This window comes from Talpa europaea (assembly GCF_964194135.1).
Source record: "Talpa europaea genome assembly, chromosome: 2".
Lineage (NCBI taxonomy): Eukaryota > Metazoa > Chordata > Mammalia > Eulipotyphla > Talpidae > Talpa > Talpa europaea.
Window position 1 is genome coordinate 112,100,688 of NC_140068.1, and position 24,750 is coordinate 112,125,437.

At 41.3% G+C, this 24,750-nt stretch overlaps 1 protein-coding gene across 1 annotated transcript in view; it reads right to left on the reverse strand.

Annotated features, from left to right (window-relative positions):
* NEDD9 (neural precursor cell expressed, developmentally down-regulated 9) overlaps window positions 1–22,068 on the reverse strand; it is a gene marked incomplete at both ends in the record, with an annotated part of 137,721 nt that extends 115,653 nt beyond the window's left edge. The window contains one exon of the mRNA XM_084259409.1: window positions 21,958–22,068. Within this exon, the coding sequence (XP_084115535.1) occupies window positions 21,958–22,068 (111 nt within the window). The remainder of the gene's footprint in view (window positions 1–21,957) is intronic.
* Window positions 22,069–24,750: the final 2,682 nt, after the last annotated feature.

The following is a 24,750-nucleotide window of genomic DNA, read 5'->3' on the forward strand; positions in this document are numbered from 1 at the left end:
CTTGGTAAAAAGAGTGTGCTGTTTTTCTATCAACTATAAAAAAATCAAAAGTAAATGGATGTTTTAAAATATGGAACAGAAAATAAGGATTATGTCTGGAACAGAGAAGAAACTCCGCACAATGTACTAGCCGCCTCAATGGGGAAGGATTCCTAGAGCCACTTTCCAAATACAAGGTAGTTAGGAGTTGGTCTCTTTTTACTCCTAGTAGGATGGGAACAACCTCCTCTAATTTCGGTTTGATAAACACAGTATTTATCATCTTAGTTAAAGGGGGCATATGGAATTTTCCTCTGAGGCACTGGCAGGGGCTAGGCAAGAGGACATGGGTCCTTCATTTGCTCTGCCCGAACCCCTCCACATTTACCCAACTATCTCTGCCCCAGCACGCAGAGCCAGCACAAGAGTTACTGTGTTTCTCCAGCATTCCATTCACTTCCACTTTAGGTATGCACGCTTGAGGCCTTCCAACAACCCAAAATTTCTGAGCTCAAAAGTTTAACACGCTGCTCAGAGCTGATTTGGCTATGGGGAATCGCATAAATTACAGCACCAGAAATCATATATTGATATAAATACCTATACATTACATATATAATCCTTATTTTATTATTTATTGTGTCATATACGAACAGAAAACTGTACATATCAATGTAGAGCTAAATAAATTGATATGATGTAACTGCCAAATAAGTCAAGGCATAGAATACTGCCAGGACCTTGGAAGTTTTCCAGATGCCCATCTAAATGCAACCCCCCCTTTTCCTTTAAACATAACTCTGTTCTGTTGTGGGGATACTACTGTATCCCACAAGGAACCTGTGCTGGTAATTGTGCTTTTGGACTTCTAGCTTTCTTCTAGGTATGTCTGTATAAAGGGAGAGAGAGGGACTCTGTGTAGCCAAGAGTCCACCTGGGGCGCATATCTCCCTTTCTAGACTATGTGCCCATACCTGGAGCCCATATATCCCTTCTGGACTACGTGCTGAGTACTGGGGTATTGGTATTCCTGGCCCAAATAACTCTAAGCCCATTTTCTGGTTTTTTTTTTTTTTTTTTTAAAGATTTATTTATTTATTTATACAAGCACTGGGTACAGTCAGACGCGCGGGAGGGTGAGAGAATTCACCAGAGCCAGAGCGGGGAGCAGAGCAGGCAGAAGGACCGAAGTACACTGCTGAGGGGAGCAGCGGGCGGCAGGAGAGGTCTGCGCACCATATGGGACCCTCCTCCAGTGGCCGGGGAACAGCCGGGGATCGAACCGGCACTGCAGAGGCTGTGGGCACCTTCGCAACCCAGCGCTCAACAACTGCGCCACCAGGGAGGCCCCTTTTTTCTGGTGTTCTTGGGCCTCTTCTACAGGTCAGCCTTCTTAAGGTTAGATTAGGGACAGATATTTATTGGAGGATGTGGCTGAAGGAGGATGTTCCTAAAGGACTAGGGGGTGCACATGAATGAGTACAAGGCCTTTGAAGTGTGGTGCATGGAAGGAGAAGTTGGATGGGCGAGAGGCCTCGGTCTCTGCTCTTCTGTGTCACAAGTTTCAGTGTAAAGCTCTAAGAAGTCCAAAAATTCTAAGGCCCAAGCTTGTCTTGCAGGTTGCCGTGATGATATATTTGTCAAAGTAGGCTTAGAGAACAATTTTTTATGTAATGGCTTATTGGATTAATTGGCAGCTTTTAAATATTTAAGCCTATGATAGGCATATCTCCATTTAGATCCCACAAATGTTAGGGGTGGCCACGCCTAACAGTAACCATCCTGACTGCTATGGTAATCCCCTTCTTGACTTTTTTTACACTTTACCTTCTTAAGTCTGCATTCCTATATACTATAGTCATTCTCCCTTGTTTTTGACCTCTGAGTAAATGGATAATACACTATGTATTCTTTTATACTGACTTACTCCCATAAGTATTGTGTTTGTGAACTTCATCTTACTTGTTGCCTATACCAAAGTTTATAATTTTCATCACTATATAATATTCCATCATATGTATATCTATCCATTTTAATGTTGATGGCTATTGAATTGTCTCTAGAAATAAGTCATTATGAATAATACTTCCAAGCAGATTTTTATTTATTCTGTTGTGCATAAGCCTAGGAATGGTGTTGCTGGATAATAGACGTACATATCTTTAACTTCACAGAAAATGCTATACTGCTTTTCAAAGTGGCTTTTCAGTTTATATTCAGTTTATATTCAGTTTATATTCTCACCAGCAGAATATGAGAGTTTCCATTGCTCCTGACTTTTAGTATTGTGCCACTCCTCTAAAAAGTTTGCCCCCCCCCCTTATATCTGAAGTGATTCTAGTAACTTGGAGTTCCAAGTTGACTGCTAATAACATCAATAGAGGTCTAAGAGAATGATAAAAACAACATTTAAAATGATATCTATACTTTTTATTTGAAGCTAGAGAAGATTTGTGGCCTGGAGAGATTCACAGTAATTAAGTCCAAATAAACAAGGCTGGCACATGCAGCAATAGAAAGTAACACACAGATTAGTAGACTGTCCTAGGAGTGAACCAACATGCCAAATATGCAGTTGGAATTGACCTCTAGCTGGGGTGAATGTCCCCAGAGCATGTTGTGACAGTTGTGGTTGTGCTGGCATGATCTGCTGATTGCCCAGCTGAGGCCAGTCAGGACCACCTTAGAGGATGAAAATCAACTGGGGGAGTCTATCAGCTGGCAGCTAATTAACATGTCCCATCTGGCAGCATCTGTTCTTCCAAGAGACAGGAATAGCCATGTGCTGTGGTCAGCAGAAAGTAAGGGACATATTCAAGCCTCTTTAATAGAAAGAGACAGTGTCCTCAAATGCCCGCTCCTTTCTCCACCTGCTGAGGTCCTTGAGTTGCCTCACTTTTCCCTTTCCTCTTGCTATCATACTCAATATCCTTGTTTTCTGGGGCAAAACCCAAGCCTAGATAAACTATACTGTTTAGTTTCTCAACATCAACTGCCCAGCCATCCTTCATTGCTGGAAAACCATATACTTTGCAGATGGTACCCCTTTAAACCCATGGTCACAACCACCATGTGGGCCCTTGTGATGCTAAGCCACCCATTTCTGTTCTCTTGGTAAGTTCATCCTCCCTTTCTCCCATTTTTCTATCACAATGATAGTAGACCCTCTTCTCTAATGACTTCTTGGTGCCTCTACCGGACACAGCTGGCTGCTGTCTTTTGTGTACAAATTTATTTCAAACTTTCTCCACTCCCTTTAATGTTCTATTTTTATTGCCAATCCCTCTATGAACCCCAATATAAATTGCACTCTAGTAGAAATCTCCTGTCCTGATTCATGAAGCTAGCTGGAATCATCTGAAAGAATCTCCTTAACTTCCCTCTTCCATATCTGTAGATGCATTTTGCATCCCAACTCATCCATTTTTTTCCTCTTCTCCTTGTAACAAGAAAGGAAGTATTTCCTCTCAAGCTACTCAGTGGCCATCTTGTTTCTCTTTCTAAGGGACTTCACTGTAAGGATGCTCTCTGTCCTGACTTCTTCCCAAGAGAGCACAAGTGGGCGTATGTTTCCTTTAAGATTCTGGTGTCACTCATAGGCTCCTTAGGCTGAGTTAGTCCTTCATTGGCTTGACCAAGGCCTTCATCCTGAAAGGGCAAGAAGCAGTGCTAGGCTGAATTGTGCCCACCCCTTCCAAATTCAAATGTTGAAGTCCTAATCTCCAGTAGTTCAGAATGTGTGCTTATTTGGAAGTAAGGTTATTGCAAATGTAATTAGTTAAGAGGAGGTCACACGGGAGTAGAGTGACTCCCTAATCTAGTAAGACTGATATCCTTATTAAAAGAAGAAATTAGAAAAAAAAAGAAGAAAAAATTGGACACAGACACATATAATGGGAAGACAAAGTGAAGATGCACAGGGAGAAGGCTACACCTTCTTCCACCTACAAGCCAGGAAGAGAGGCTAGAACAGATAATAAAAAGGAGACCACAAAGACTCAGGCCCGTTTGCTGAACCCTTCACTGTACAGAGTTCCTAACAGGGCCTGTCGGCAGCCACGACAGGGATTTCCATCACAGTTACGGGACCCAGTCCAGGCTTTTTTCTTTAGTCTCAGGCCCAACCTCTCCAAATCTCCATGCACAGTCCCATTTGGATATGAGTCACCTTCCTTCCTTCCCCTCCACTTGTCCAAATTACAAACCACATCTTCAAATCCAAATATACTGTTTTTGGATTTTGTTTCCTTTGTCAGTGAATGACCCTATCACCAGCACTGGGCTTTGGGCATCGTTCAAATGCATTGCAGGCACTCATCTCTCTCCCAATCTTTCACCACGTTTTTTCTTTTTTTCTTTTTTTAAAGATTTATTTATTTATGCATACAAGAGCTGAGGTGTAGGCCAGAGATGCTGGGGGGTGAGAGGATTCACCAGATACAGAGTGGGGAGCAGAACAGCTGGATCTACTGAAACACATTTCTGAGGGGAGCAGTGGGAGAGATAGGAGAGGTCTGCTGTGCCATGTAGGTCTCCTCCCTACAGGCAGGCTGGGGAATCGAACTCCTGCTGCAGTGGCTGGAAATAGCTTGATAGTGCTGTCTTTTACCCCTGTGTCACCAGGGAGGCCCCCACCACACTTTTTCAATGATGCCTCCTACAATACTCGAGCTTTCTGTTCTTCTCTGCACCTACTGCTTCATGCTACTCCATGTCCCTTCATTCTCATCGGGATTACGCCATCGACTGAGACTTGGCTTCATGCCTCACATCTTTATAATTCTTTCTTCACAGTGCAGTTAAATAAAGCTAATGTCTCTAAAATATAAGTTGGATCAAGTTAGTTCCCTCCCTAAAGTTCTTCAGTCAATTGACTAAATTTTTTATGACATTAAGGAATCACTTCCAAATGCTTTGATGTGATAATGGCATTTTAATTATACTTCCTAAAAAACAGTGTTTTGTTTTTTAGAGATAGGTGCCGAGTATTTAGAGAGCTGCAACTCCAATGGGGTGAAAAGAATAGGAAAAATATAATAAAACAAGATTTTCCGTGTGCTGAGAACTGTTGAAGCTGGATGATTAATACTATTCAATCTATTTTTGAAAGATGCTGTAAAAGGTGGTTTTTAAAAGCTAGTCCCAAACTCAAGCATCACCAAATCTCAGTGTCTTTCCTATTGTTCAAAACTTTTATATATGACTCACGAGACATTTCATGGTTTGGTTCTGCCTACCTTTCGTCCAAGTGCAAGGCATTCAGTGCTTAATAAATATCTGTGAAATATATGGGTATGTGGATGGATGGATGGATGGAAAGATAAATAGAGAGATAGTGACTGGGTAAAGGGATAATTGATGGATGGATGGATGAGTCTGTAGTCTGATATCTGATCCTCATATTTAGGGTCTTTGATGGGAAGGGGCCTGAGTAGCCAGTAAAATAAGTCATATTCTTTAACCTTCTATATATCCCATTCAGTCATATGTGACTGACAGTGTTATAGAAAGTTGACAGAAAGATCTATGGCCTCGAAGTCAGGAAACCTGTGCTCTAGCCCAGGTTGTGATTTTGGGCAACTCCGACATTACTAGGTCCCATTTTCCTCATGTGTAATTTGAAGAGGTCAAACGAAAATGTGTCCACCATTTCATATCTTATTAGGATATCACCTGAATTATTATTTGTGGGACTGCGGGAAAGGCATTATTGACTAAAAGTAGTATCTCTGTATCTGTCTCTGGTCCTGTTACACTGTGTAACATTTCCATTTTGCTTGTTCCTTTGAGATAAGACTGAAAGTAAGGATGAAAATGTGGAACTATTTAATTTAAGGCATGGAGTCTAAACATTTGTCAATCATGAATGTCACATATCGAGTGCATCTATCTGGTTGCTCTGTCACCACTTGGACAGTTTTCTGAGAGAATGGGGACTAAATTGTGTGAGATTTTTGGGCAAAGATGGCAGAAAGACCTTTACCAGGGGACACTATTCCCCCAAAGGAACACAGGGACTAAAGCCAACTGGGTCTCTCTTAGGTTTCTGCCTGCGGGGAATCCTGGGCCTGGCACTAATGCAGTCAGCAGAGTACCCTAGCCATTCATTGTCTAGCCGCTAACACTACCTGAAATAGGCTCTCTTCCTTACCAACTTGTCTTCCGTGATGATTTCATTTCCTGAGGCTATGGATCCTTTCTAAGGTTTTGTTTGCCAGTCGATGATGGAGTCCTACCATGCTGGGATTTGCACAGTTTGTTTTGGTAGGTAACTAAGACAGAAAGACAGACCTAATTAAACTTTGCATAAAACAGTCGATCAACCACCTGCTTACAGAGCAAAATGTCAGATTTTTCACTTATATTTGGCAGAAAGATTGTGTCCTTTAACTTTCTCTTGGGTCCCATACAGGATTCATCCCAGAACCCTGTGTTCATGTTACCTATGAAACCTTTTTTGTTACAGAATATATTTTTTCCATTTGTGTAAAAACAATAAATAAATGCCAGTGATCTTGTCCGGCCATGGCAAAGAAGAATTTGTTAGGGATTTAATACTCTAATGTATTAGACACACTCGAATTTGGATGGTTTGGCTCAATTTAACCATTTTAAATGTTGTTGGCATACAGTTTTTCTAGTGACCTTTGTTCTTTAAAAAAATGATACATAGAGATGATTGGCTTTTAAGTGAATTGGAAATTCTCAGGAATGTTTTAAAGATCTGTAAAATAAGTCTTTCCTTTGTTTTAAGTGGGTAGACTTAGAGAGTAGAGAACTAATAGGCAAAGCATGTCTATTAGTCCATCTACACACATCCAAATGTGTACCCTAGAGATATAGCAACTAAATAATTCATGTTTTAAAATTTTCTACAAACAGCAAGATATTCCAAACTATGATCAAAATCCTGACCAAGAAAAAGGACATGATGATGATTATGAAATAACTGAGGGGGAAAGTCAGAGCTATAAATCTTTTAAATCCTTTTGCACCTAGGTAATGTCTTGCTGAGTGAATGATCTAGACTCTTAGTCTTTGTCTGCAAATGTTTAGGAATCTTCTGGTAGAAGAGAAGACATAATATGTTGTACCTTCCACTCCTGTATAATACTTGGACAGTATTTCAACTCCTCCTTCCTCCATCTGGTATTAATTTGTATTCTTTTTCTTTACTAGACTCTGACTCATCTCTGTCCAACCTTGAGGTTCCCTGAAGACCTGGCTTCCTTAAATGGGGTGCCTTACCTGGATCATTCAACTTGCTGCTGTCCGTGAGGAAAGTCAGAGACTCTGGCCCCAGTCTCAGAAAATAAGGCCATGATTCACTCAACCACCCAAGTTAAATGGAGAGATTATCCTCAGAGCTTCCTTTATTCCCACTCCCCTCATCTGATCAATGATGGAGGGGTCATTTTCAGCTCCATAGACTCTAATTCCCTCTCTTCCTCCCCATAACTCCATCTCAGTTGCCACTGCTTAACTCAGTATCTCTTTTCTTGTTGTTTTTTTTGAAAGATTTATTTATTTATGCATACAAGAACTGGGTTATTGGCCAGAGGTATGAAGGGATGAGAAGATTCACCAGAAACAGAGTGGGGAACAGAACAGGTGGATTCACCAAAATACACTGCTGAGGGGAGCAGTGGGAGAGTCAGGAGAGGTCTGCTGTGCCATGTGGGTAGCTCCCTGGTTGAGGATTAAATTCATGCTGCAGTGCTACAGATAGCTTCATAGGTTGCGTCTTAACCCCTTGTGCCACCAGGGAGGCCCTAGGTGTCTCTTGACTGTTCAATTATCTTCACAATGAGGAAGATTTTGGAAAAGTTTAACTGGAAAGTAACTTGATCACATTTTCTTACCATAAATGTGACACTGAATTTGTGCGGTGGCTAGAGTGGAAGTTGAGAGAAATGGATTACAAATCTGTGCTAGAATCCACTTAAGAAATGAGGAAGGTCTAGAGTAACCCCATGACATAGACAAAGAAGAGTATAGGAAATTAATATTTAGCAATTAGAATGGAAAAAGTTTAATAACTGACTGGGATTAGAAGACAAGGAAGAGGGCCTTCCCTGGTGGCGCAGGCAGTTGAGCACCGCACTGTGAAGCCGTCTGCAACTTCTACAGCGCTGGTTCGATCCTGGCCAGCTGGCGAGGGTCCCACATGGAGTGGTAGACCTCTCCTGTCTCACCTGCTGCTCTCCTCAGCAGTATATTTTGTCAGTCTTCCTGTTCTGCTCCCCACACTGTCCCTGGTGAATCCTCTCACCCTCTCGCGCATCTGGTCTGTACCCCAGTTCTTATATAAATAAATCTTTAAAAAAAAAAGATAAGGAAGAGAAGTAGCTGTTTATAATAAATGTCTCCCAGTTTAGGAGATTAAGTCAATAATGGTACCATCTGAGAAAGAGGAAATAAGGAATTAAATAAGAAAATAAGAAAATGATGAATTTAATTTAATGTGTTGCATTCCAGTTTCATGTGGGTATATCTTATAGGAAAAGAATCCATAAGTGATTGTAGATATAAGTCTGGAATTCAGAGAGAGATGACTGTTGAAGATACAGATTTTGAAGTCATAAATTGACACCTGGCAGACAAAGCACAGGAATGTACAACGTCAGTCAGACAGAGTTTATAAAATAAAAAAGGAAGATGCATCCCCTGGAGAATATCACCTGTAGAGGGGCACAGGAGAAAAAAGGGCTAGAGAGGCAGGAAGAAATTCAGATGCTGTGTTATAGAAAACAAGACAGGAAAAAAAGAAACTGTAAAAAATTAGATTACAGATGTTCTTAAGGAAATTGGTTATCTTGGATTGATGGGGACAGAAGCCAAATATCATTGGGTTGAACAGTGAATGACAGATGAGAAACTGCAGACAGTGAGTCTAGATTATTTTTTAAAAACTTCACTGTAAAGAAGAGAAATGGGGAACAGGAGCAATAACACAAGAAACTATGGTCATAGGCCCACACCATGAGCCAGTGTCTAAGAAAATAGAAAGGCCCCTATGGACGTTAATTCTTTGTGTCGGCTTGACTGGGCCACAGGGTGTACAAATAGCACTAGCCTGGGATTCCATGAGGATGTTTTAGATGAAATTAACATTTAAAAATTAAGAACAATAGAAAACACAACAAAACAAAAACAGACAATTATAAATCAGAGACATCTGCAGGGGAGGAGGTGGGAGAGGGATCAGAGGGAAGGAGGGAGGGAGCAACACAGGGGACTGAGGTGATAGTGCACAGGCTCATTGGTGGAGGAAATTCTATGGGGACTACACCTGAGGGAGTGGGTGGGGGGAACAAATATTATTTAAAAATGAACAATGATATAAAAAATAAATTAAAAATAAATTAAAAAATAAAAGTAAAATGAGTAAAGCATATTGCCCTTCCTATGCAGGGGGTCCTTTACGTCACTTGAAGAACAAAAATGCTAACTGTCTCTGAGTGAGAGAGAATTCCACTTGCCTCGATGTCTTTGAACTGGGACATTGACTTTCACCTGCTTCCAGACTTGGAACTCACAGACTTTTCTGGGATTTATGAGTTTTCAACGTTGATTCAAAATGGTAGGCTCCACTGCTTCCTGGCTTTCTGGCTTTTAGACTTACACCGGAACTAGATCATAAGCTCACCTTGCAGATCTTGGAACCTCCCCACCTCCATGATTACATGAGTCACTTCCTTACAATAAATCCAGATATATATATATATGTCCATACTATTGTTTTTGTTTCTAGGGAAAACATTGACTAATCTAGAACAAAAAAGAAAAAAAAAAACAGAAAGAAGGGGTGAAAGGAAAGAGAAAGGAAGGTGTAGGAGGAACGAGGTCTATGAATGTCTACGTGCTTTAAGGATTGTAGGGAGAGGGTGAGTAGCTGCTTATCTGTCTGCATCTCTGATTGCACTGATGACTCATTCATGTTACATAATTAGAATTCGCCTCCAGACCTCACTGTTTAAGAGCATCTTGCCTCATGGAAGTAGGACTCCCTCACTGTTTTCTTGTTACTTAGCAGCTGTTGCTAGTATAAGGTCATACTTAGAAAACTGAACCCTCAATAAGATTACTCAGGGATTTGGCTGCTTTCTTCCTTACCATGTTGTCATTTGATTGAAAAAAGAAACAGTTCACTTTTCTGAAGTGATAATACACATTACTTTGAAATATGCCCTATAGACCAACCCTGAAATCTATGGGTAGTATTTTTTAATATTCATGAAAGAGAAACTTTTGTTTGAAAAAATGTAAAACAATGCCTTGTTGTTTTATCCTAAAAAGCTTCTCTGTTAATCTAGCTTTTAGGAAATATCTTCCGAATAGAAATAATAGCAGAGGTGATAATTTGTCCAGCTCATACCAATTTATTTCTGCAACAGTGATATAACTCCAGAAAATACACAGGTGATTGATTGATTGATTGATTGATTGATTGATTAAGATTTATTTATTTTTGCCTATAAGAGCTGGGGTATAGGTCAGAGGTCTGAGGGGTGAGAAGACTCACTGGAGACAGGAGTGGGGAACAGAACAGGCAGATCTACTCAAATACACTACTGAGGGGAGCAGCGGGGAGACAGGAGAGGTCTGCTGCGCCATGTGGTCAGGGATTGAACTTGTGCTGCAGTGGCTGCTGATAGATTCATAGTGCTGAGACTTAACCCCTTTGCCACCAGGGAGGTGCACAGGGTGATTTAAATGAGAAATTTCAAATACTAGACACTTCAGATACATTTCATTTCTGTTCTTTCTTTATAATCATTTTTGTTATAATGTCAAAGTGACATAGAGAAATCATTTTATTTGTGGTTGGAGCAGATGCCATTTGCTGTAACTGCTCAACTCAAAAATATTCTCTTGGTTGTTCTGTTTCCTTGGAGTGGTAGGCTCCAGATTTTAGTTTGAACAATACAATCATGTACTGTTGTCCACAGCTGCCTGAAGCTTGGGTGGGTGCCTGACCCAAGTTCAAAGTCATGTCCTTCACTCACACACTGAGTCACTCACTCAGTCCCTTTGAGAGGGTGAAATTGGAGGCATGACTGTGTGCCTGCCTCTGGTGCCATGAGCTACCTCCTCAATTTAACAATAACCACTTTCCTTCCTTTCTCACTAACACCCACTCACCAAGCTGAGTGAATGCTATTATTACTTGCAGCCAAAAGAATCCTAACTTTTTTGGTTGCATTTAAAAAATAAAATAGGGCCTCCCCAGTGCTGCAAAGCTGCCTGCAGCCTCTGCAGCACTGGTTCGATCCCCAGCTGCTAGCAAGGGTCCCACATGGGGTGTAGACCTCTGCTGCTACACCCGCCGCTCCCCTCAGCAGTGTGCTTTGTCAGTTTGCCTATTCTGCTCCCCGTTCTGGCTCTGGTGAATTCTCTCACCCTCCCGTACTTCTGACTGTACCCAGTGCTTGTATAAATAAATAAATAAATCTTAAAAAAATAAAATAAAATAAAAAATACCCCCTCCTTGAATTGTACAATGAAAACTCAGGCTTAAGAATGCCAATGTTAACATCTTTGGACAATGCAATGAGGAACCCAGTGTTTTAATTAAATATAACCAACTATACTCTCTAACCCCTTTTTTTATCCAAAGAAAGTCTTAGGAAAGGAACTAGTCACACAGGGACATTCCTTCCTTTCACAATGTTGGTAGAAGTGTGATCAATGCAATGCCTTGCCCATATGTATCAGAATTATGCATTTACCTACCTGTTGACTCAATCAGGACATTCGTAGGAATATTTGCTACAGATACACTTTCATGGGTGCAAAAAGGCATAGTACAAGGTTGCTTGCTAAAGCATTGTTGGTAGCAAAATATCAGAAATACCCAAAATTTCTAGCAATGTAACAATAGAATTGGCAAATGAATGATGCTGATCCATACAATTGGAGTACTATGATGCTGTAAAAAAAGAATGAATGAGGTTTCTATGTATGGAAAGAACTCTAAGAAATAATGGTAAATGAAAAGAACAAAGCAGTGAATTTTGTAGACTCATTTGAGGGCTAACAGTATCTATTCAGGTTTGTTTGTGTAAACACTAAAAACCTCTGGATTAATAATCAATAAATTAATACTAGCAGGTTACTTGTGAGCATGAATGTGTATATGGGGAGGTGGGAAGGGGAGTAGGAAGCTTAGATAGAAGATGAGAATAGGAAAGAGGCTAACTCTATGCTTCTTAGGAGGCTTTAAACAATGGGATGCTGTACATTGTCAACTCTTCAGAAGGGAGGGGAGGGGGATAGTTCTGGATGGGGATAGTTCTCAACAGAGATGATACCTCTATTTTGGAAATTCGCAGGATGCTTTTATTAAGAAAAATACTTGAAACTGCTTTCTCTTGAGCAGAAGAAACACTGACACTTGCAAACGGTGTTCATAACATCTTGTCTTGACTGGTCGTAGCACCTTTTCTTAGTTATTTCCAAGTGGCGGGAAAATCATGGCAGAACTAGCATGTCTACCATTTGCAGCTACTTCCACCTCAACCGGTGACAACCTTCTCTTTGATGAATGAGAGGAAACTAAAACTCTATGAAGTATGCTAGGAATGAGACTGTAAATTCCTTCCCTGTGTATTATTTCTCATATTTCACCATGGAAATTATGCCTAAAATTTCACTGTGTTTAAAAGAGAAAAAACACAAAACTCACACTAGAGTATAGAAACTTAAAGCTGCTATTTCCTTGAAATAAGTTTTCCTGTAGGAGGGTTTCCTTTCCTTTTACTCATGATAAGACCCTACGAAACAACTTATGGATTTATTGCCCTATATAGTATGGAGAGATAAAATACAGGGCACCTAGTGAAATTTAAGTTTCAGATAAAGAGCAAATAATTTTTATACTAAGACAATAAATACAAAAATATATATTAAACTTATTCATTGCTTATCTGAACTTCAACTTAAGTGGATCTTCTGTATTTTCATTTTGCTAAATCTGTCAACTGACCTTTAAGATTTAAGTCACAAATGGGGAGGCCTTTTTGTCTCTGTCATTCCAAGGAAATGACAAACCAAACCCCTCTTCTCTTCAAGTCAATCAAATGCCTAGACACCAGGTTCCAAGCTTGACAATGCCACTGAATGTCTGGTCCTAAGAGATGGAGACTGTCTAGTTCAGAGTTATTGCTCCAGGTACTGTGAATAAAACATGGATGTCCCCTTTACTATGGACAGATAACATTTACTTCTCTATTATCAGAAGGACAAATGTGGGCCTCCCTGATGGCCTATGGATTAAGTCTCAGTACTATCACCACTACATCCCAAATTCAATCCCCGGCCAGGGAGCTAACCCACATGCAGCAACCCACATGCAACAGACCTCTCCTGTCTGGCCCATAGCTCCCCTTAGCAGGGTATTTCATTAAATCCACTTGTTCTGCTCCCTACTCTGTCTCTGGTGAATCCTCTTAGCCCTTGTACCTCTGGCCTATACCCCAGTTCTTCTACAAAAAAAAAAAAAAAAAAAAAGGACAAATGTTTGACTTTGTGTTTCTAACAGGAAATATGGGTTTACGTTGCTTTCCCTTATTTTCTCACTTGGTCTGCCTGTCTTATCACTTAAGGGTACAGAATGACAGTATATTGAATTGACTATCTCCACTCAATTCTTCTAGTGACTGAAATATGACCCAAGGCAGTCCCTTCTAGGCATTAAGATATCTGCAAGCCTCTAAGGTGGTGGTCACTCCTTGAGCATGGAGTTAGAACAAAGGCAAGGAAACCATTGTGACAGCTGTTTTCTCAAAGTGGGACTTGGTTTTAATGAAACCTAACTGCCAAGCAGTCCATCTTTCCATTTATGAGGTGGCCTGCTCAGGTGCTTTCTGTGACCCCCGTCAGAGAAAGAAAGCAGCCTGTTCTCAGAGATACCGGCTTTAATCTGCCTTTCACTGAATCAAGGCACAAATCATGTTCATGATCTACCTCCCTATTTCCTCTTCTATCTGAGAGGAGTCCTACAGGGGAAGACTTCTTGGAACAAGGCCCTTGGGTCATATCCCGCCTATGGGTGTGGCCCATTCTATGAATTACAACACTAATAATGGCCAATGATGTAGAGATTGTGAACAAGGCTCTCAGCACCCCACCTCCCAGAGGCAGAAAAAAATGCATGAACCCCGCAAATGGTAGGCTGTCTCTCTGAACCTCACTCCTTCCAGGTTTTAACTCAGGATGAGTCACCTGTCTGACTTCTGAGGGGTCCATAGCATTGGAGGCCAATCATGAATAGTCTGTCTTTCTGGAAAAGGTAGGCTTGGGAAAGAAGAGTCAGAAGCAACAACCATGCTAGAATCAGGCCCAAGTAAAGGAATTGCTTCTTTCCTGAATCTGCAGCTTCCAAAAAAAGAAAAAAGCTGAAGCTTCCAGAAGCAATGATTTGAACAGAGAATAGCAATCACTGCTGTTGCGATTCAGACATTAAATTCTCTACACGTAGTATGGATGAATAAGAGACTACGTTACACCACAGGCACTGATTTAAAAGCACGATGAACCCAGTGAGGTTAGTGGGGCAGACATACAATCACTTGCAAACAAGTAGCAGGCACAATGAGCAGGGTTTTGTGTTTCTCTGCAGGTTTTCTGTTTGCTCTCTCAGGGGAGCTAGGAGAAAATCAAGTCTGAAACTCAAACCTGCCTCAGCCATTATTCTCCTTTAAGCCAGATCTGAGCCTCAGAAGATCTTTTGGAGTATTTGCTGTATTCTAATGGGAACTGAATCCTCCAAATATTATTCTTATTATGTTTTGCTAATATTTTTCCTTGGAAACACATCAGACTGAGATGTCTGGTACCCCTTACTTTGCCAGACTATTTGGAAGTTAAAGTGAGCAGACATCCAACTTCCGAGCTGACCCAGGCTTTTCATGATCTTGCCAGGTTAGGCAAGGATTCCAGGAAAAGTCTCCATGGAGGGCCAGGGATTTCTGAAAGTATATGTGGACAAACAAAATCAATGCTACTGGGCTAACTCCCAGAATTAAACTAAGCTAATGAAAGTGCTTTGTGAATTACTGGAGGGTAAGCTGACAGCAGCCTGGGTCTTAGCACCTGAGGCCTAAACTGGGGTAACCTGCCAGTCATCCAAAGTGCTTGCTGGCTGCAGAGAAGCAGGAGAGGTCAAGGGGCACTATGTGGGAGCTGGTATTGCCAGCCAGATTTTGACCAAGTCTGTGGGGATGTGAAAAGGAAACCAGAGCACTTTGAAACTCTCCCAAACCTTCTATAATCCTCTTTCATCTTCTCCCTTTCCCCAATGCCTCACCAGAAATCATAGTGTAATGTAGCAGGTGAGATTCACAGACCTGTGCATTAGAATCCTAGGAAACACTTGTTTAAAACCCCTGTTCTTGGGACCTGCTCTAGACTAGCCTAATAGGGAAGGCCTGGGAAACTGCATTGTTCCAACACACACACACACACACACACACACACACACACACACAGAGAGAGAGAGAGAGAGAGAGAGAGAGAGAGAGAGAGAGTTACATGTACTAGACTTGAGAAGCATTGATAAAAGTGAAAGTGTCTTCATTTTGCAGCAAAAAAGATTCAAGTTCAAATCCATTTGCAATCTGGGAAGATTACTTATTAACTTCCAGTTTCATTTTCCCATCTGTAAAAATGAATATGCTACTTTATAGGAGTTACTTTTTCTTTTTGAGGATTAAATAAAACATAGGATGAGGCTGGTAAACACCAAGCTCTTGTTAGGTACTAGCTTGCATTACCCTAGAGTTAGAAAGAGATGTTGAACTAACAAAAAATCTCTCTCTCTCTCTCTCTCTCTATATATATATATATATATATATATAGATATAGATATAGATATAGATATAGATATAGATATATAGATATTTTCTATATCTCTCTCTATATATAATTTTTTGCAGCAATTTTCAAAGACTGATATAACTCTTTTCATATAAACACAAAGCAAGGAGACTTACCCACCAAGTGGTCTTCCCCAGGAGTAGGGTGAATAATGCTGTAAAAGAGGCAGGGCGATAAAGAGATGCTTTCGTAAAGCAGTGGACTCACAGCACACAGAGCCCACAGAGATTCAAACCAAATGCAAGCTAAGAGTGTTTTGTCTATGACTGACTAAGCTGGAAGTAGAATAATAAGTCTAGCTAAGGGCATATGGTGAAAGGTGTGTCTTCTATGGGGTTCACATGATCTAAGTTGCTGGTTGTCGCTGAGGGTAATTATTTCCCCCAGAGGACATTGGGCAATATCCGGAGACATTTTTGTAATTGTCACAAGAGTAATTGTTCACTAGATACTACTAGCATCTAGTGAACAAAGGCCAGGGATGCTCCAGTTTCCTAAAACATAGGAATATCTGGTCCAATCTGAGGCTAGTGCAAGGTTGGAAAACCTGTTTAAAGTTAACACAGAAGACTTGTAATGGAAGCTGCCTCCAAGTGGTTAAACACCCACAACTAACAGTCTCCCGCAGCTGCCTCGCAAAGTCTCAGTTTTTCATTAGATCCCAGTTGGCCAGTCACCACTGACCACTTCTCATGCCACATGATCAGTGTGGCTAGTTTCCTGTTTGTTTCCAATTTGAAACAATGAGGGAAAGCAGAAAATGGTCTTCTCTGCAAGAGAGGGAGGAGTCTGCCTCACACCGAGCAATGGTCTCCTTTTTTACGCAGGGTAGAGCAATGGAGGAAACTGGGAAGCCTTGCTCTCCAAAAGGATTTGCCCCACCCCCTCCAAGAACCCCAAGCATGTGAAATGTACCACACAGCACTGGAGGTGTCATGGAGGACACTCAGGATTGCGACCAGGTCCAAATGGCCAGTGGCTTATGATAGCACTTGCTAGTTCTCCAGATGTCCCACCCTTGGCTTCCTTCCTTGGCTCTCCCCAGGTACTTCCAGTTCAGTGTCTGGGTTAACCAGCTCTCTTTTCTCCCTCTACTAGATAATGTCTCTTCCTGTCTCTTCTTTCCTGGCATGACTAGTGTTCTGGACTCTCTTGGTAACAAACTCCTTTGGTTGCCCTAGACTCGTCTGGGGTAAACTCCCTGGTATGCAGGCCTGGATTCCTAGTTTTCCTTCTCCACCCCTGCACCCTGAGGTCTCTTCACCATTTGCATGGACGCTGCCTTCCTGTGGGCTGGCTTGTGTCATGACTCGTGATCTGGGTGGTAACATAGGATTCCGTGCCCAGACCCCTCATTGGATTTAATGCTCTGCTGTCACCATATTAAAGTTGTTAATAGCTTTTTTCTTTGAAGTTGTATCTTCTAAGTGTATTCTGATAGGACGACACCACATGCAGAAGGACATACAATACGTGTGTCTACCTATCAGGTTTGCCCCATTCGTAGCGAACGTTCACTGTGAGCACAGCATTGCAGCAGACTTACAGTGCACAGAGCCCATGGAGATTGAAACTGAATACAAGCTAAGTGTGTTTTGTCTATGGCTGAGTAAGCTGGAGAGGAGGGAATGTGACAGCCGAAGAGGCCAGACCTTCTTTTTGAACCAAAACTTGCTTGGAGCACAGAAAGAAGGCAGCGCATTATAAGAAACACAAATGACCAAGGAACCCTGTCATGTCCATTCCTGCTCATGTTACTTTCCTGCATTTGCTGAACTTACACTGCAAATGATGACAAAGAAGGAAAGGGAAAATTTGGCATTCTTTCCTTTCACGCTTTCCTTATTCAGCAGGAAGTCAGAAGCAGAGACTGTTGCTAAGATGGGTATCAAAAAGTGAAATAAAAATTTGAGCGAGTTTTGTGCAGTGTTTCCACTTCTGTTAGAACAAAATATGCAAATTGTATAACTTTAGGCAATTAGCATACAAGTTAAATGCTATTATATTTGCATTTTCAAACGAACGTTGCGCAAGATAGAAATGAAAGGTAAAGTGCAGGCTAGTCATTTAAAATTTTAATTTTCCTTTACATAAAGTGGCATTAAACAGCAAGTTTTTAAAAAATCGTGACAAGTGAATAGAAAAACTGTGAAAAAAAAGAAAGATTTTATTTTGTACCTCTAGTGGCACCTTTTCCTTGCTTTTTGCAAAAAAAAAAAAAAAAAAAAAAATCATTTTGCATTGGGCCCTGCCATAAAAGTAGGCTTTTACTTCCTACAACCAGAACTGATGTCCCCTCATGGAGGGACTGTCTTCAGCTACAGAAATCATTTTGCCTGTGTGCAGACAGTCAGTGTTGCCTGGGAACTAATATTCTCTGGAAGCAGGGCTGAACCAATGATTGATATGATTGATAGATTTGGGGGTTATGAACACCCCAGCTCCATTCATACCCCATCAGGGCAACCTTGGAAAGTGGCTGCCCTGATTCGAAGCTTCCCTTTGGGGTTGACCAAGTTACCCTTAGATGCCACCTCATGTGGTAGTGCATACCTGCTTGCTCCTTACCTTCCACACTCCTTGCAGATTTCCCTGAGAAGACCTCCTAAATAATCACCTACATTCAAATTGAAACACTATATATAGGGCCTCCCTCATGGCGCAGGGGTTAAAGACAGCGCTATCAAACTCTTGGCAGCCACTGCAGCATGAGTTCAATCCCCAGCAGGTGAGGGAGCTACCCACGTGGCACAACGGACCTCTGCTGTCTCCACTACTCTCCTCAGCAGTGTATTTCAGTAGATCTGCCTGTTCTGCTCCCTACTCTGTCTCTGGTGAATCCTCTCACTTCCCACACCTCTGGCCTGTACCCCAGTTATTGTATGCATAAATAATATATATATATATATCTTTAAAAAAAAAAACACACACCATATATAGATCTGAAATCTAGGTGCCAGCTAGTTGAGACATTTAAATGGTGTTACAGATGAACGCACCTATCCTTCCCAGTTCTGTGATCCATCTCTGCCAAGTGGTTGTTTTGGTGAGGCATTAAGGGTAGATGACAATCAAGTTGTGGAGTAGGAAACCCAATACTGTGGACTTTCCCAAATGAATCTTCTATAAAAGATGGATTTTAAGGTTTAAACTGAAACTTTCAATACAAAAATATTTCTGTGCTGCTCAGAGGGAATGTGGAGAACACTTGGGAGAGCTGGTCTATCCTGGGCCAAGCCCCAAAAGAGCAAAGACCAGACAAGAAGACCTCAGGAAAATGGACTGTTTACTTAATGAGCCCCCTGATGTCTCAAAGCCCCCAGCCACACATACTTTGGAGGGGAAAGGAGAATTCAACTTACAAACAACAGGCTTTGTTTTACCTGTTTAAATTAGTCATAATCTGTTCTGAAAGAACTGGACTGGAACCAAAATAAAAATCTTATCATCTTTTTCCACTCATCTGATCAGACTTTTCCACTCATCATCAGCCTGTTCATCATCAGGTTATGTAACCTGAGCAATCTTGGATTGCCTTGTCACATCCTCTGCCTGGAGAATTTTTATTCATCCTTCAAAACTCAAAGAAGATGCCAATTGCTAAGAGAAGTACATTCCATCTCCCTAAATATAGTCTCTTTCCCATATCACATCATATCCCACATATGTATTTGTGTACCTATTTGCCACCTCTCTTGAATTATAAGATCCTCACAGCAGATTGTTTATCTTCTTCATTTTTAAAGCCCCACATCCTTGTATAACACTTGACATATAATTGATCTCAAATATGTTTGATTAAATAGCAAGTCTATCCTATAAAGGATAGAATTTTAAGGTTTAAACTGAAACTTTTAATATCATGTGTTGGGTAATAGTATCCCCATTTTATTTTATTTTGTTTTATTTTTTTAAAGATTTTTTTATTTATTTATATAAGCACTGGGTACAGTCAGAAGTGTGGGAGGGTGAGAAAATTCACCAGAGCCAGAGTGGGGAGCTGAACAGGCAGGCTGACAAAATACACTGCTGAGGGGAGCAGAGGGCGTGGCAGGAGAGGTCTGCGCACCATGCGGGACCCTCGCCAGCGGCCAGGGATCAAACCGGTGCTGCAGAGGCTGCGGGCAGCTTTGCAGCCCAGCGCTCAAAGCCGTGCCACCAGGGGAGGCCCAGTATCCCCATTTTATAGTGGGGAAACTGAGGCCAGGGAAGGTTAACATTCATGAGATCAGTTTCCCTAGCAGCAAGGAAACTACCAAGGGAAGTAGGAGGAACCCAGCACTTGTATCGCTCACCATGAAATAAATGAAGTTGGCAAGTTGCTATTCCCAAGGCTGTGAGGAAGAGTACTCCCTCAAAAGACATATCGTCTATACAAAAACCTCATATTTAGATGGTATAACACAGTGCCTTATATTAAAAAGAAGCCATTTTTATCTCACAATTCTATATGGAACTAACCTTCATTTTATCTAGTTTCTCCCAGCTTTTGGGCTCTGTTATTCGAAGGTCTTGTTGCACAGGTATTTAGTTCTAGCACTAGTTAAAAGCAATAAAAGAACCCAAGCAGAGTTATAGAAGCAGGCTCCTCCCAGCTCATGATTGCTGCTGTGGGACTCCACCAAATTTGCACTGGGTGTTTATGCATATAAGAAATTCTTGAGGGTGGTACTGATATACCAATTAGAGACACTGGTATTTTTAGCTCCATGAGGCAGACAAGGAAAAGAGACTTTATTAAGCACTTTCTTGCTTATATTTAACTTTCATTGTGCCCAAAAGTTTTCAAAATATTACCAAGGAATAGGAACACCATGTTTTAGTCATCTGAATGTACTGGACTTTCATAGCCTAGTGGGTGATGTTTTATTTTGCATTTCTTTTCAATATGGATTAATTTATTTTTTTTCTTTTTCATTTTTTTATTTTAACATTTATCATTTTTTACATTTTTTAGACAATATTTGCTTCCCCCCACCCCCTCAGATTGAGTCCCCATAGAATCTCCTTCCTTAAGACACCCATGCACCATCACCACAGTCCCCTGTGCTCCTCCCTCCCTCCCTCTGATCCCTCTCCCTCCTCCTCCCCTGCAGGATGTCTCTGGTTTATAATTGTCTGTTTTTGCTTTGTTGTGTTTTGTACTGTTATTATTATTATTTTTTTACACTGATGTCTTATTTGGTTCCCCTATATTCCTGTTATAAGTGAACATCTGATATTTTTCTTGTTCCTTCTGGCTTATTTCACTGAACATAATTCCTTCTAGCTCCATCAACATGGATTAATTAAAAAATATTCACAAAAATTTACAAACTGCTCTCACCCCCCATCAACCTTCGTCCCTGAGAATGTGGGTGCACATGGCTTGGTGTCTGTGCCTTGGTCAAGGCTGTGGGCTTAGGGAGCCCCATAGATACTGTCCTTGGTGTGTCTTGCTTCCTCATCCACTGAGGAACTAAAGACTGTATTTTAGTTTAGGAAGTACAGGCTGGGAGTTATCATTTACACTCACCAGACTTTTTTTTTAAGATTTATTTTATTTATGCATGCATGCATGAACTGGGGTATAGATCAGAGGTGTGGGGTGGTGAGAGAATTCACCAGAGACAGAGTGGGGAACAGAACAGGCAGAGCCACTGAAATACACTGCTGAGGGGAGCAGTGGGTGAGACAGGAAAGGTCTGCTGCGCCACGTGGGTCAGCTCCCTGGCTGGGAATTGAACTCCTGCTGCAGTGGCTGCTGATAGCTTCACAGCTGAGACTTAACCTCTTGTTCCACCAGGGAGGCCCCCACCCACACTTTGAGACAGATTAATTTGTGATAATGTGAGATGGAATCAGAAAGTGGAAAACTTTTGAAAACCACAGATAAAAAAGAGAAAGAGGCAGGAACATGTAGTAAGAAAGGTGGTAAACTGTCAGTTAGAAGATTCAGGTTTTAGGTAGAGTGACAACATAATTTATTACTAAGCTGGAATTCCTTTGAGGATGAGAGGGACTACATTCGATAATCACTCTAGGGCCATAGACACAAACTGGAACTGCCCTGGTATGGCATGGTCACCACAGTTCTAGGCCAATCACTAGCAATCTGACCTTTGGCAAGTCACATGTATCTCTGAACTCAAAGAGACCGCTGGACAACAATTGTCCCGGGATTTCTTCCATGAAGAACTTCTTTTCTAATTTCTCCTCCACATTCTCCATGTAGCTAGATATTACGTCAACTAATAATTCATCATACAAGATGAATAGAAGTTCTGTCAATTAGAACTTTTTCTCTACATACAATAATCAGTTACTATACTATATTAATGCAGATTTGAACAGAAGGGAAAACACACTTTGATGCCTTATTATACCTATGTCTTATGTAAATGGAGGAGTTCCGATACCATTTTTGGAAACACATCCCTTACAGTGTCCTTACAATTAATAAACATCCTAAATTCATGGGTTGAAAACCACTTGATTGGATGATTCATTAGCTCAGCACCAGTTCTAACCTCCTCTGACATCTGATAACTTCGGTGCCTTATCCTATGAAATATAGGTAGAGAGAGAGAGTGGAAAATGATAAGGACCAGTTAGACATCTGAAGTTGCTGGCCATTAATTAATGTGGGTATGGAGAGGTTACCTCTATGAAGATGACAGATGGGGAGGAGATGCCCTAATCTAAGGGCCTAAAGAGGGTACTTTGCCTTAGGGCAAGCTTCTTCCTGACTTAAGACCTCTTGCTTCATTACTGGAAGAATTCTTAGAGTGTATTCATAGCATTTTAAGATCAACAGGGAAGATAAATGGACTAGAATGGCAGTCACTTTCTTCTCCTATCTTCCACCCATAATATCTCACTCTTGGGGAAGAAATAAGGCAGCCAAACCCCTCCCCCGATCTATAATAGTGGGTCTTAGATCTGAGGACTGCAGAATCAGCTGGCAAATAAAGGAAAGTCTGCTTCCCAAATGATCCCATAGGCAGTGCTCACATTCTGGTTTCTAAAACAATAAGCTCACAATAAGCCTGGTGGGGACATTGCTGCCCACCAAGTGCATTGGGAAATGTTCATGTTACAGGGTGACGACTAAAGGTAGACGCCATAGCATCTTGCGTCTGGGAATCATGGACACTAAATGCTATTAACTGGAAACAGTCCTATAATGAAGACTCATCCAACCCAAAATGTTAAAAGCATCCCCACTGAGAAATGCTGAATAAAAGAATGGATTGTAATTCTTACATATAAAGAAATATTTCAACTCTATAAGGGGATTCAGTCACTACAGTGATCATTGGGAGGATCTTCCTCATGGAACAGGTTGATTCCACTATTTCCTGAATAATGGAAAAGAGTAGAAGTCTTTCCAGAAGATTCTGTACAGCTCATCCTCATCCCAAGCTAAAGGTGTATGAAGTGTTTTATGGGATGGTTTCTCCTTTCTCTCCACATTAGCACAATTGTTGAATCATTGTCTTCACTTATTTATGAGATGATTGACATTTTCATCAAAACAGAAAAACAACTTGAGCTAAATTAAAAATGCAAGTGTGCAGCCTCTGTGGCATTCATTCTTTTTTCTGCTTGGCCATCTGTGGTAAACATTGACTTCTGAATTTGGTTCTGTTCATTTTAGCTAGAAGTGTGTGACCAATATGCTTTTCAACAGTCTCCCCTCCCCACCCCCCATGGTCAACTCAGCTCTTTTGTGGCCCCAGGGGGAGAAGGTTCAGAGCTTCCTCTTCATAAGAGATCTCCTAAAAGGAAATAGTTCACTGAAGACTCACAAAGGAGGTTATGTTCATAAATATTTCAGAATTCAATTTCCTTAAAATAATCTTAAGTAATGAAAAACATTTGCTTGTTTAAGTGCTTTAAATTCTCCGTTCTTTGGTTTCAGCCTCTAATGTCTCGCTTTGGACTTCCATGGTGAGGGACAAGCATGACATCATGGTCAGGAGGGATGTGCACCACAGAAAGCCTTGCCTGGGTCAGAGGGAAGTGCTGAGCTCTCAAGAGGGCCCTAAGACAAATACTCAAATGTGACCTAGCACATGTATGTCAAAGACCTGTGCGAGGACAAACATCTTTATGACCTGGGCCTTGGGAAAAGACCCAGCCTGGGATTAGAATTTATAGCTGACAAGCCGATGAGGCAGAAAGGAGCATTTAGTGCATGAATGGCCACTTTGGGAACACAGGGCTTAGCACAGCAGGCTGGAAATCTTAGAGTAAAGTAGGGGCAAACCTATTCACCTTTGCTGGAGTAAGTTAAATCACCCCACAGTCTTTCTCTTGGGCCTCTTCTCTGGTTTTCCTATGAATTTAGTCTTACCTGCGATTATTTAGGACTTTTGACACTCATGTCAATTTTGAATCAAGGGAATTTCCAAAACCAGGGGAAGAATATCTTTCTTGGCTATAAACATCACTCTGATCTCTTCTCATCTGTAATGTTTCAAGAGCACTTGAAATGTGTGTATGGCCTGCCTCCTGCAGACTCCCCAACCTCTAAGAGCTCACTGTTCTTCAAGTCATCACAAGCATGCTTATAACTGTCCTCTCTGACACCTGGAGTGTCAGCTAGCTTTAAAATACTTAAAATACTAAAAATGCTCTCAACTGAGAGCATTTTTGTCTCCAAGGGGACATTTGACAATGTCCAGAGACTTTTTTTTTAAAGATTTATTTATTAATTTATACAAGCACTGGGTACAGTCAGAAGCACAGGAGGGTGAGAGAATTCACTAGAGCCAGAGCGGAGAGCACAACAGACAGACTGATGAAGTACACTGCTGAGGGGATCAGCGGGCACTGCAGGAGAGGTCTGCGTGCCATGTGGGACCCTCACCCGGTGGCCGGGGATCAAACTGGCATTGCAGAGGCTGT